The following is a 14,356-nucleotide window of genomic DNA, read 5'->3' on the forward strand; positions in this document are numbered from 1 at the left end:
GGTTGCTCTCCACCTGAACACCTTACAAACCCTTTTAGAAACCGTAAAGGTGACATTAGTGGGATAGGCCCAGAAGACGCCTCTTCGGCCAACCATTTGTTGAAGTTTGTTATAAAGCACAACGTATCATTAGGTGGTGCTTCCAGAAAATCTCTTTCTCATGAAACACCAAATAACCATTTAAGACACCCAGGTGGCAAGAAGCAACCACAAAGGTAAAAGTGCAAACAGGAAGAGTTGTTCTGCACCCAAATGCAAAAGAAGTGAAACACAGAAATCTCAAAGTAAGCCCAAAAGGTGGGAAGGTGGTTCATTATCTCCTTATGGCACCAACGTATCAGAAACCCTGTTGAGTGGAGCGGTGAGAGAGGGGGCCAGAAGATTCCAGAGAAGATCAACTGCCTTTTGCCACTGAAATTATAGTTCGTAATGAGATAGTTACAAATGAAGTGGAGGCTTGTAGCTCTTCAATGTCAGTTGTGCTTCTAATGAGAAAATTTGCAGCTCAGGACAATACCCAACAAAAAGCTAACTAGAGCCTTTTTGTGCTCAAGAATTATGAAATAACGGTCAATGATTCGTCGTGAGCCTGGTTCCTCGTTTGCGTTATTAAAAAAGAAGCCTGCATAGTAAAGAAAGATAGTATAAACAGGAGCCATCATTACTCAGATTTCAAAGGAAGGTAGAAATAAAACATAGCCGGCAGCTGTGGGTTCTGGCCGCCAGGGGGCAGTCTTCCAAAAAGTGCATCACTTCGAAATCTTCATTTAAACAAATGGTTTTAAGAACATCCGCTCCATTGAAGCTTTTTGAAAGTGGCTTCTAGAAAGGGGTGATAGAGTGAGGATTGGGCCATTCCAGCCCACTATGCAGCATACGTAAATGATTGCTATTTGACTGAATAAAAAAACACAACAAACATAAATATAAGAAAAGCATTACAATAAACATCATGAGTGCAAAATGACTTCCCAACAATTATTTCCCCTTTAAACAAGCTATTTTCTGTTTTCTAAAGATGCAGCATGCAGAGTGTCGTTTCAGATGGGGTTACATGCAATGCAACAGCCATACTGCACTACATCATCTCTGGATGCGTTTCTGTTGCTTCTAAAAAGTGAGAGGTTGTGTGACTGTAATACAATTAGAGACGGTATTTGGTTATTTTGTAAAGAATTACTTCTTTAACCAAAGACCCACCAGGCCTCCACTCCTCTCTGAAATGGCATTCAAACAAGTTGTTTCCTTTACAGGAGTTGGTGACAAGCGGGGCGGCTCCTTCGTAATGGTGGAGGAGCGTCGCCCCACTGAGCCAGTCAGCGGACAATAAAAGGATAATATAACAATATTATCATTTTTTATTTCCGCTGACTGACTCAGCAAGGGAGTCTTGCACGGGGCAGTGTGGGGCCGGCATCGTAGGGAGGAGGGGGTAGTGTGCACTGTAAAGTGCGCATGTCGGTTTGGGCGGACGGCTGAGGCTAGCCAAACAGACATACACACTTAGGCTTCTCCAACCCGGCTCTGTTGCACAGCCAGGTTGGAGAAACACCACAGGCACTAAGGCACTATCTGGGCGGCAAACGAGGCCTTACCCCCCTGCCTCCTGCCCTCTCACTGGAGTTTTGTGGCAGCCGCCACTGGTGACAAGTGTGCTGCTGAGTGTAAATTGTCATGAGATAAAGAGCGCAAGTTAGGTGCTACAACACTTGATTGATGCGGGGATTCTAGATGGTTTATGTACTTGGGTGACAGGTACAGACTGACACTGTCAAGCAGATTGAGGAAGAGTAATCGATGCACCTGAAAAGAAAAATGTGCACCCAACTACTTATTTCTTTTGCGACTATATTTCACAGATTCAGATGCTTTTCAATTATTCCCTGTCGCCCAGCTGGAAAACCCTATAACTTCAACTTTGTTGTTTTTAAGGCAAAACTTTACAAATTAGTCTACTTAGCCTATCCTAATTTGTTTGGTCCTTTTGTCTGGCCAATGTGGTGGATCAGTAAAAGCTCCACACCTGGTTGCCACCTTCTAATTATAATAAATATATTACCTTATCATGAGGAGGGACATTTGCCTGTTAATCCATGAAATATATCAAGTCTGAAGAAGAAACATTTTACTTAGCTGTAACGACAGTTCTCCTGCATTGGCTTCTTTCAGAAATTCACCGGCTTGATATGGGAACCAGCAGAAATCAATGTTTACAAAGCAGTGTACATAGTAACTTAATGACACTCAAAACAGCATAAACTACATATAGTCAGTGCATCTCCTTTTATTACCTAAACTTTGGTCCATCAAGTTAAGATACATAGCTCCACTCATTCTCAAAGGTTCATCTGGGACCATGGGCAATGCCTGTGCTACTGAGTCCCACAAGGTGTTAGAGTAGCCTAGGACACAGCTGGCATTCATGGACCGAAGGGCAAACCATGTTGAGGAGAACATTCCTTTGGCAAATGTTTCTATCCTCTTTGAGTCCCTGTCAGGAGAAGTAGTGGGAGACGTGTTCAGATTTACCTTACTTGCCAAAGCCTGCACAACAAGCTTCTCGGACATAGGGTGCTAAACTATCAAATCAGGGATGGCTGGAGCAGGGCGGTGGCACCTGGCGATTAACCAGTGGCCCTCAGCAGAGTTTAGTCCAGATCCCCAAAAGTGTGTCAGTTAGAGCCTAATTAAATGTAAAAAGAGCCTCAGAATTTGTTTGTCCAGGCTGAAGGACTTCAGTCTAGATGTTCTTAAGTTACTAAGAAGGCAATTGAAGGTCAAGAACCTCTGCTACCCTTCGCACAACCATGGCACTGGGGGTGCTCTCTTTGAAGTCAGGCCTGGGGGGGACTAGCCTCGTGTCTGGGGTGGTATCAAGACCAATGGCATCCTGGAGGTCTTCCGACCAGCTGTCCTTTTGGTATTACTGGGCAATCTCATCCCCAGCATCACAGCCCCCATTATCAGAGTTTGTACCAAATAATTCATTGAGAGCTTGAGCTCTTCCAGAAATTACAGGTGCTGTGTGAGAAGCAGAAGGGTGGCTAAATGGTTGCAGCTCAGATAAAGGAGCAGATCCTCGAACAAGGTTGGGTCAATGACACCAGTATCAGCTTCAGTGGATCACGTTCTGGCGTGGGTTGTGGCACTGGGGAGGGATCCTGAGAGTCAATTGCATATCGCAGCAGATAGTTCTCCTCATCAAGAGCTTCTATGTTAATTTTACCTGCAAGGTGGGAGATAGTGAGTATAGCTTTGAAGTCAAGATCGATGTGAGACAGGGATGCATGATGTCCAGAATGCTCTTCAACCAAGTCATCGACTGGGTAATGCGATGCACAACTGAAGTCCAAGCCAGAGGCATCTGATGGGCAATATTGTCAACACTGGAGGACCTTGAATATGTGGATGATCCAGCCTTGCTCTCTCACACACTAGCATATGCTGGAAAAGACATCTCACCTCAACATCGATGGAAAGAAAGTGGGCTTAAAGATCAACACAAAGAAATCAGAAGTCATGTCACTCAACATCCCAAAACCTTCAGCAATCAAGGTGGATGTAGAAGACCTTGCCATGACTGAGGAGTTCACCTACCTAGGCAGACATGATGGAGGGGTAGGCACTGACATCAAAAGCAGATTGAACAAGGCCAGGATAACCTTGAGGACGCTGAACAATGTGTGGAATGCATCTCAATACAGCACCAACACTAAGCTGAGGCTTTATAAGAGCTGCATTCTGTCCACACCCTTGTATGGATTGGAATGCTTGATAATGAAGAAAAGCGTCATCACCAAATCATCAGCCTTCCACACCAGTAACCTGAGAAGAATCTTTCACATTTTCTGGCCACGCACAATCTCCCAACAGGAACTGCTCACCAGATGCAAGCATGGACACTATCATGAGAAAACTCTGGAGATGGATAGGACACACCATTAGAAGAGAACAAGATTCCATCATACAAACAGCTCTACACTGGACCCCAGAAGTTAAAAGGAAGAAAGGCAGGCCAAAAAACACTTAGAGGTGAACTGTGGAAACAGAAATTACCCCTGCACACGAGACACACCGTGACACAAGCCCTCCTCACCAGCCAACTGCATTACGGCAATGCCCTCTACGTAGGAATCGCCAGAAACCTTCTACAGAGACTTCAGACCATACAGAATGCTGCAGCCAGACTCCTCCTCGGCCTTCCCCAATTAACCCATATCACATCCCACCTCAGGAGACTCCACTGGCTCCCCATACAGAAGAAATGCCAATTCAAGCTGCTGACTCACGCACACAAGACTCTACACAACCAAGGCCCTGCCTACATTAACCACTGCCTCCCTTTCACTTGCCTATACTCCCCGCATCTACCGAAGCAGAAGTGGGGGACGCTCCTTCTCCAACATCACAGCAAAGACCTGGAACAGCCTCCCCACGCACCTCCAGACCATCACCTCACTGCTGGATTTGTGAATGGCCCTCAAGACCTGGCTGTTTGAATAAGCCTCGGGCGTGCAAGCTCCTGGCTACCCTATCGGGTGATTATCTGCGCTTTTATATATAATGATTGATTGATTGATAAGCATGACTTTGCAGAAGTCCTCTTTTCGTTGCGGCATAACAGACAGCCCCGTACATTTCGGCTGCTGCGGTCTGAATCAATTTTGAAGTAGATCGACTTTAGGAATGCGACTTGGATGCATGATGCCACCCTTGCGCTTTCTCAGGACATCGAGAGTTGCAGGATAGAGCCAACTCCTGCTTGGATTTCTTATGTTTCTTTTTTGATTTACCATAGACTGTAGTTCGCTAAGTCTAACTGTTGCCAGAGCAACCTTGGGAGGTAGACCGGGACCTATCTTTAGAATTTCACCAATCTTGCCATTAGGTCTTGCAGTACTTTGCCATGAAGCGCTTTGCTTCCTGGTCTTGATTGCCCTTGGGGTGCATCAAGGCGCAATCACAAAAAAGGCCTTGGAGTTGTGGTCCGACCCTAGGCAGCACAAGCAAACCACAAGTAGGTCAGTCACAGACATTTGTTTGCCACATTCTAGACAGGGTTTGAACCCTGTAGATTTGGGAGGTGACATATTCTCTTACACACAGTAAAGTTTCTTTCCAGAAATTTGTCTCAAAGAGATGAGGAGTAGCTCCAGATCCGTGTCTGTTGGTGCAGAAAGAAAGGAATTGATTTAAGGGCACATGGGTGGCACCTATATAGGGTACTGCACGTCCTTCCGGAGTGGAGTGACATCGGTGCGAAGCTGCGTGACACCACCTGTCAGAGTGCAGGTGTAACTGCTTAAGATATTTCGGATCTGGTCTGATGCCTGAAGAGTATTCAAAAGGTGAAGAATCTATGGTTAGAAGTCTCTGTCAGAACAAACCTTATAAATAGCCCTATTTAAGATAGCGGTCTGCCCACTGATAAAGTAATCCAAGATATTACACTCTCTTCATGCCATATAGAAGAATACTCAACAGACCTTCTTGGTGTCTACGCTATTCAAAGTGAGGAGTTTTCATTTATAGGAGATATTTGTGGCGGTGTCACTACAAGTGTTAACTTACTGTTTTCCAGTAATATGCTTGTATCATTATTAAGAAGGGTTTGTAAGCTGTTGACAGGGCATGTGCTAATGGCATTGGCAGACTGGATTTTATAGCAGAAATCCAATCAAACGTCACAGAGCTCAGGGATGAGGTCAGGGTGCAGTAAACATTTGTGCTACTTATGAGGAGTCATCAAAAAACTCTAATTTAAATTACAAGATTTATAGGATCTAAAAAAGGGTCTCCTTGTTTCTTCCAAGATTCATTTCTAAAAGTACGAAGTATAAATTAAGTGTGCCTAAAAGATCATTTCAAAGGACGGTAGAAGATTCTTCGCCTAGCTTCCCCACCTAAGATCAGCCCTCAGGGGCCAATCTAATATGTGTTGTAACCTGCAAGGAAAATGAGCCTGGAAGAAAAAACCTCAATGATGTCTTCTTTTCTAATTGTGGAAAATTCTCGGATGACAAAGCTATGTCAGATGACACACTGTAGCACATGATGTTTGGTTGAAATATAAAGATGGTCAACCATCAAGACGTGGTAAATATGAGTACCCTTTGTGCAAGGAGCTGCGAGAACAAAGTTAACAGAACTTATGGCAGCCTCTCATTGATGCCTTTAATTAAGGCATTTAAGGACAAAGTATTTGCGATAGCTCTCTATTGATGTTTTAACTAGTATTGAAATGAAATTTCACTATGAAATTGACATTTACATGAGTAGAGAACTCAATAATTGAGACAATCTATATCAAGTCAGGCCTCTGCTCATTCAATGCTGAACCAAACTATGGTATTGAACTCCTATTTGAAATTGATTAAACACCCTGAAACCCTAATCATTGGTTTGCACACGAGAAAATTACTGGCGAGTCAGTTCACATGTACCACTGAAGAGCAGAGGAAGGCTTGATAGTCTGTCCATGAGATATAAGACGGAGAATAGTGGCACTGTAAATAGTGTATTGTGACAATTAATAAATAAAAAATGAAGTCAGGCTTTTGTCCGATTTGTATTCCTTCACTAAACACAGCATGGCTGCTGGGCGCAAAAAATACACATTTTGTAAAGAAAGACACAAAGATCTGGAATGTATCCTGGATGTTAGGCTTGGTGCTGAAAATAAGTCAAACACATGTACCAGGCAGCATGTCCAGCAATAAAAGATGTTGTTGGAATCTTGGTGTTTCCAATAATGTGTCTCATTTACTGCTTACACGCCCCCTATTTGGACACGGACCTAGAAACTGAGTGCTAGTCAAACTGCCCTCTGCAGAGCAGGAAGGCCCCTTGGTGGACGAGCCTCCACATCAAGGGTTTTTAGAGGTGTAGGCACAGCACTTCTCTAAACATCAGACAGAATAGGAGAACCGCGAGTTTGGCAGGGCATAGCACCGCTTTTCTTTTTATAGCGGTGCTCTTGCTCCACTAAGCTCTAAATAAGCCCTTAGTTGTATTGAGCTTTACTTGAAGCCAGAGGCAGATGTACATCAACTGTGGGCAAGTACTTTAGTTTTATATACTTTATTTATTTACTTATGTATGCATTTATTAATTCATGTATTTATTTTGCATTAATTTGTAAGAATGAACACATTAATAAATCCTTAAGCTCCCTTACAAATTGAAGCGGGAAAGAGTAGGAGAGACAGAAAGCGGGAAATGAAAGTGAAACCAGGGCAAACGAAGAGAATATAAAAGAGTGGAAGAGATTCTCGCTGGAAAGAGGAGAAGAGATAGACACTAGGTGAGAAGACTGTATCAGGGCAAATGAATAAAGGGAATGACAAAAAGAAAGGAAGAAAGTACAAATATAATGGAGATAGAAAAAAGAAAAACGTGGAAAGATTGAAATGAGTGACAAACTTCAGGAGCTGGTAGGGACGAGAAAGAAACGGTGGAGGGAGTACGTTTGGATGAACTATACAGAGGGTTCACGAGAGGAAATAACTGGGGAAATGGCGAGTGCACTCAGGAGAGAAAGAGACGCATGATAAGAGAAGCAGGAGGGCTTTCATACCGAAAGAACAAGGTAGGCAGGGAGGGACTGGGAACCACAATCGGCCCTGGCAAAGTGCTCGCCCCCCCTCCCCCCAGGGGGGGAGGGGGTGCCGCCGAGCTCTTTGCCAGGGCCGGTTTTCGGCCGATATTGTTACAGGGCCGATTTTGCAGCTATGCAAAATCGGCGCTGGTAATCGGCCCACACCCGTGCGGCCGCACCGGGAGATTGCCCGGAGCCCGCTACCGCCAGTCCGGCCCTGAAGGTAGGTGCTAAGCAACACGTGGCATATGGAGAAAGAGAGGGGGTGCAAGCACACCAAGCAAGAGGTAGTGGGTGACAAAAGGAAACAAGCATTTGCAATGCAATAGGTCTCGCATTTACATGAGTTTGAGCTATTGGCAGTGTAAATGACAATGCCGTTTTTTTGACTTGGTTTTTAAAACATAAATAAAAGGCATTGCCATTTACAATGCCATTAGCTTAAACTCGCGTAAATGCGATACCTATTGCATTGCAAATGCTTGATTTGGTAGGCACAGGGAGATTAAGTGATTTGCCGAGAATCACAGGATGTGAAGTCAACCCCGAGGCTCGTACCTACTCAACGTCATGTAATTGAGAAAAGATGCTGTTCGCATCGCATGCGATAGTGTGCTATTTTTGTTATCGAAGCGCTCTCCTTCAGTCAAAATTGGCAAGAATGCATTTTGCTCGAAAAAAGTAACTTACAATGCCACACAGGCATTTTGTATAATGTGCATTTGCCTCCATAACTTGGTGTTTATTCACTCTGAAAATATTTATCCCCGTTGAGAAAAATCTTTTACACTCCAGGGAATTCCGGGGGGTGCGGGATTCTGTCTCTGTCCCGTCCGGCCCCCCTTACAGCTTTTGCTCTTTCCTTGTATTTGTGCTTGCAACTTAACTTCAAAACGTTTGTGATACGATAGCCCTTCTTTCACACAGAAAACTGCACATTTTGGGTGTTTACTGCATTCCCAGCGCACCTTTGTGTTATACGACCGGCCCTCTTTCACTCACCTAACCCTTAATTTATGGTGGTACGAGCCCCACAGCCCCTACCCCTCCTACAGACATCGCGCTGTTGTTTTAAGTCTACACTAATCCTGATTGAGGTGAAATTTCGAAAGGGAAATGGCTTTTGTTTGTGAATGTTTGTTTGTTGAGGTTGACACACTGCAAAGACCACGCTCAGCATAGGTGTTAGAGCGCTGTAGAGAGCATAGTGCGCGTAATAGAGCGAAGGCAAAAATCATAACGAGACAAAACTCAAAGGGTCTGGTGGCCTAACGGCTAGAGCGGCTGGCCTTGAGCTAGAGAACTAACTCAAGCATTCCTTGATTCGGGGCAAATTACTCGTGAGTACAAAAAACTTGTTCGTTTGTAATGCAACCGGTGCTTATGGAAAGCGCTCTGGTTCCTTCGAGTTGAGTTTGTGCTATAAAAAAACTGAAGAAAAAAAAAGATTTACAAGAGTTCAGGACGTGATGGGAAGTGCACAAGGTGGGCAGAAATATTTATAATCGGGTATTCCTGTGTATGCACTCTCTTTTAAAACGAATTGCTGTCTGGGGCGTTAGTGGCGTTCACCTGCAGAAAACAAGACTACAACTCCCAAAATGCAGTTGTTTTGACTGAATTGTATGCCGCAGCCTTACTGACATTCAGTCCCATGTATGCGTGATGTCGTGTGCAGAACCTCTGGGCCGCTTTCAGCAAATATTCGCTTTAAGGCTTGTATCTTCACTTTGTGTCTCCATCATTTGGAGTGGACATCAAATGTGTTCGTACTTTTGCGGCTTGCTTTCAATCACGACAAACGTACAATGTTTGGCCAACTGATCGCTTTGCTTGTGTGAGTCCTGTGAAGTTTTAGAGAGCGGGGGAGGGTGTATGGGGGCATCACAGAAGATGATGAGTTTGCAACACAAACGTGGATTTTATAATTTTCCGTTTAGAGGTAGGGGAAAAGTTGCAAAAATATCAACCGGTGATGGCCAGTTAATAAGAAGTCTCCAACAACACATCACGTCTCCAGTGATGGTTCGGTCCCCAGCACGGCTCCAATTTTCACACGCTTTCTTCTGTTTTCACTCGGAGTCATTGTCCTCGAGCCGAGGAGAGGGCAGCGGCCATGGGAGGGGAAGCCCTGTTTGAGAAGGGGTCTGCGCGAGGCTCTTGGGAAGGGGGGGTGGGGGGGGCGCATCCTTTAATAAGTAATTTACCTACAGGAATTCTCTGAACTTGGCATGCCGTCTTTTCGAGCAGGTAAGCTGAAGAGTTAGGAAAAAACTCAGGGAATTAAATGCATCCATTAAATATAATTAAAACTGAGTAACCTTGAAAATGATAACATTAAAAACAAGCAGGAAGTGGTATAAGGGAGGGGGTAGGGGAGAGAGGCACGCAGGCTGGCAAATGGAGTGCACTTTCGCGGCCGCTTTGATGTTCTCAGTGGCCGCGCGGCTCACTGAGAACATCAAAGCGGCCGCGAAATGATCACGCAGGCTGCTAAATGGTGCGCGCGCCCGGCGCACATGCACTGTATTTGGTGGCCTGAAAGCACTAGTTTGCACTTTCAAATCCCCCGTTTACAAAAGCTCTCGCGAGAGCAGCACTAAAGCGCTGGCTCAGGCGAGACCTAAAAAGCACATTATCAGTAAAGAGACATGGGTGAGAGACATTTGACAATCTGGAGAGCAATGACGAGAAACAGTAAGACACAAAGAGCTGTTAATGCTACCCTCTCTTTCATGCAGTGAAAGAGAGAAGAGCTGCACACCATACTTCCTATAGGAAGGTTAAGAGGAAGGCAATATTTGAGAATGCTTCGGGCAGACACCACCTTGCTCTTTAACACACTGCGGCCTTGAGACGGAGCTCACCCATCAGCATCTATAATACGGGGCTGTACAGCGTGAGGTGATAGGGGCAGGGGCTACCACCTATCATCCCAAATCCGCGTATCGCCATGAATGCCTGAACAGGACAGGGCATGGATAACCTCATGATGGATCATGCGATGGGGCATCAATTTTCTGTGGAACTACATTATCTATTCCCATAGCATGCACTTCATATCTCAGTAATGGGGAACGACTTTGTTACATTATCAGCAAAAGTGTTTTAGTGAGCTAAGGACACCGATCCTTGATCCAATCTGAGTGATTTCTTCATACTGCTCATACAGCTGCTGAGCCCACCGGCACCGGTTATATTTGAGCTAATTCTTAACACAAATCCTTAAACTGGAAGTTCAGTCCAAAAGAGCAACCAGAGCACAGCAGTCAATGAGGATGTGGGGTGGCGATTCGTTCCAGGCATGAATGAACTTGGATTAGCATGGCGAGCAATTAGGCTTTCCTGAATGGCCGGCCAGCCTGAGTGACAATGAGGTAGAGGGAAAAAATGTATGTTCTGCAACTGATGAGGGGATAGATAGAAACAAGCAAATCTTTCTATCACCCTCTCACCCAGACCCCAAGTCATGCATCAAGCAAAACCAAGCACTGGCACAGTCTCTACAAGTCTACGAGGCAGTCCATATTGTGTCAAATGATCAGAAGAATATCAGGCAGCATAACATTAAGATGAAGTGGGAAGAAGGGCAGGGACTGATGAATATAAGGAAGGCAAACAGGAGAGCAAGTGCAGGGAAAATTGAAAAAAGGAGTGCTGGAAACTTACGTGAAGGCGAAGGCCACCAGAGCCCCACTGACCACAATGAAGTCCAGGATGTTCCAGAGATCGCGGAAGTAGGCGCCTTGGTGCAGAATGAGCCCGAGATCCACCATCTGTTGAGTGCCAAAAACAAAGAGGCAGGGGTTGTTTAGATCAGTTAGTTTACTGCTTACAGTAAGTCCCTGTGAGTGCACAATGGCAGACTTAACAAGGTCTCTGTCAAGTAAACCACGCTTTGTCGCCTCTGAAAGTGAAAGAATGCAGGTCTCCAGTTAGTGGGATGCTAAAGCCACGATTAAGAACAAAACCAGTTAGCTAAAGAGAAGATTATGAAATATGGATCTGATTTAGAGTTGAGTGGTAAATGAAAAATCACCACTTTCTAGAGGATATGCTAAATCCAGAGGGAGAGAGTGACGTTTGGTCCGTGGATTTCCTCAAGAAATTGGATTGGAGGATCTTTCATATTATCCAACTCCAAATCAGGTCCTATAATCGAACAGCATTAATTGGAGCTTTCCACGTATGAATTTTTGTTTTTCTTAGCCCCTTATGATCCAGCAGCCCTGCGAATTAGGCGTGTCTGGAATCTGCTTCGACTAGGATATTCAATAGTTAGAGGGCTAGATATATTCTATTGCACTACTCTGCATGAGATCCCTAAAAATTACAGCAGAGACTCGAACTCTGTGAGCACCATGGGAGCACTCAAATCGTGGAGTTAGCTATACAAGTGCTGGTAATATGTTGCTCCTTTCCATTCTTGGAAAACTGGCTCTTGATTTTCTACAGCCTGCTTAGTCCTAAAACAGCTGCACCGTAGTCCTACATAGTCCTGCTCATAGAACATCAAGTTGATCACACCTCCAGCGGTCTCTTAGGTAACACAGTGGGTGACTGGCTTGCCCTTTGCAGAATGCTACACATTGCAAGTCCCACCTTTTCCTCTTTGTAGTCTTCCGGCAACTGTACCACGAATCCTGTCAAGGGTTGCAGACAGGGCGCACTAAGGAGAACACAGGACTGTGGAACATCATTAGAAACAGTTTGCTGCTGAACCCATTCTGCTGTCCCCCGGATTCTTGCTAGTGTTTTTCAATGAATGCACTTTTTACCGTAACTGTTTAAGTGTATTATCTAGCTCTCAATTATTGAAAATTGTTGTATGTTTTTAGAATATCCTTTGGCTTTCTTTAAGAACTGGGTGAAATAAAAACTTTGTTGGTGACATTTTCAGAATTCCTGAATTTTGCTCTACATGAAATTCTCATAATTTCTAAAAAATTAACATTAAGTATTTTTGCGTAATTTTTTTTACCACAGTACACTTGTATGCACATGTGAAAAAAGTCACGCAATATACTGCCAAACCACTTTTCTCTCTAATTTTGCATAATTTCATTAAATATACCTAAAATGTCAGGAACAAAACTGTCATTTTTCACATCCTAGTTTATTCCTGATCCAGATCCATGTGGAGTCAATGCTGTACCTATTCTTGATTTTGTATTTATCTGTTGCCTAAAACCTGTAGTCGAGAATCTGACGCTCTGCATTAGTCCCATTTTCTGCTTTGGGTCACATATTTGTATTCTCACTTGAACCCTTTTGCCTTCTAAATAATTGTACCATGTCTTTTTAGCATTGATATTCACTTTTAGCGTTCTGGCCACTTTGCCTTGGCAGCCATGCCAGTCTGTTGCTTCTTATGTCATATCTAGAGCTTTTGCTTCTCTCTGACAATTGTAATTTCCCTTTTTCTTGTCTTAGTTGCACTTTAACTTACAGTGAGCATATTTTTGGAACCTGCCGGTGTTAGAGTTAAGGCTGGCCGAAAAATATTTTTTGGGTCCATGGGATGAGAATCACTGGATCCTCACTCACCTACAAAAGTTTGAAAAAAAGGCAAAGTGCTTTGGGTAACTTCACAGTAGTATACAAATTGTTGTGAAATTGCCAATATACAGACAGTTACTTTGGGACAGAAACCATGGGTTTCTCTAGTTCACCCTGCCGAGAGGGTTTGGGCATTTTTATCTCAATTTCCATCTGTGGGTGGATCAAAAATATGGTTGGTTTTGCTCAATTCACTTTTTTTGTGAGTGGTTTCACTACATCCCCTGGTTAGAACACAATGGCTCCTCGTTTTCTAAATAGCCCTTTAGCGGTTTTATTTAATCTTTGTTTAAATTATGAGAATTACCACGCATAAGGGATCTATTTTTATGTACATTTCACTGTTTTGATTCACTGTGATTATTCTGAGGTCACTCTGCCTATTCTTTCCTGTGGGGAAGGGCTGTAAATGCTATTATATAATGCTCTGGATGAATGAATAAGCTTTTTACGAAGCATGAGTGGGTGGCAGCGTCTGTTTTCGTCAGAAAGAACCTGATATTGTAAATAATGACTTATGCCCCAAAATGAAATTCACAATTATACAGATGCAAACTCAGAAGTGGCTGGCGCTTTTCAGTGAAAGCCCACCACCTCAGGAACAACCTGCTCAAGGAAATCCATCATGCCCATTCAATGATGCATTTCAGAACAAAAATAGGACATGTTCTAACCCGGTTAATTGATCGATCGTACATGGCGCCCCTATATATTGTATATTTTGCTTCACTAATGCCAAGTGGACTTGATGATAGTAACCCCAACCGCCCAACCATGGTTCCAGAGGAACAAGGCCCTGACCACTCTAACCACAATCTGACCTATCCACAAGTATGATTTCACAGCTCGGCTACAGATGGTAATTGTCGTGTGTGACAGTAAGGCCTCCAACATCAGCCATAAATGCATGTAGGCGCCGCTCAAAGAGGGGAGACACACACTCGGATTACAGGTGCCAGCCGGAAGTCCCGAGCAACCCCGGCCCCTTTATTTAAGCTCTCTGGCCACGCCTGGCCAGAGAGTGACACATAGTATGCTGATGCTTCCGGGGCATAGCCCACGTGGAAGCCTTGTAAAGTAGACCAGAGCGCTACATCCCATCCCAAATCAGTTCTATAATTCAGAGAGACTTAATGTCAGTCAGCACACAAAATCAGCAAGTCTTTGATTGGGTCTGGGATTTGGTCTTAGATTGTATCG

At 44.1% G+C, this 14,356-nt stretch overlaps 1 protein-coding gene across 13 annotated transcripts in view; it reads right to left on the minus strand.

Annotated features, from left to right (window-relative positions):
* The window catches only part of CACNA1A (calcium voltage-gated channel subunit alpha1 A), a 1,220,168-nt gene that overhangs the window by 560,345 nt on the left and 645,467 nt on the right, over positions 1-14,356 (minus strand). For all 13 annotated transcript variants that reach the window (XM_085600715.1, XM_085600714.1, XM_085600719.1 and 10 more), the window contains one exon: positions 11,267-11,373. In XM_085600715.1, coding sequence (XP_085456841.1) covers positions 11,267-11,373 — 107 coding nt within the window. The remainder of the gene's footprint in view (positions 1-11,266; positions 11,374-14,356) is intronic.

This window comes from Triturus cristatus, chromosome 4_2, assembly GCF_964204655.1.
Source record: "Triturus cristatus chromosome 4_2, aTriCri1.1, whole genome shotgun sequence".
NCBI lineage: Eukaryota > Metazoa > Chordata > Amphibia > Caudata > Salamandridae > Triturus > Triturus cristatus.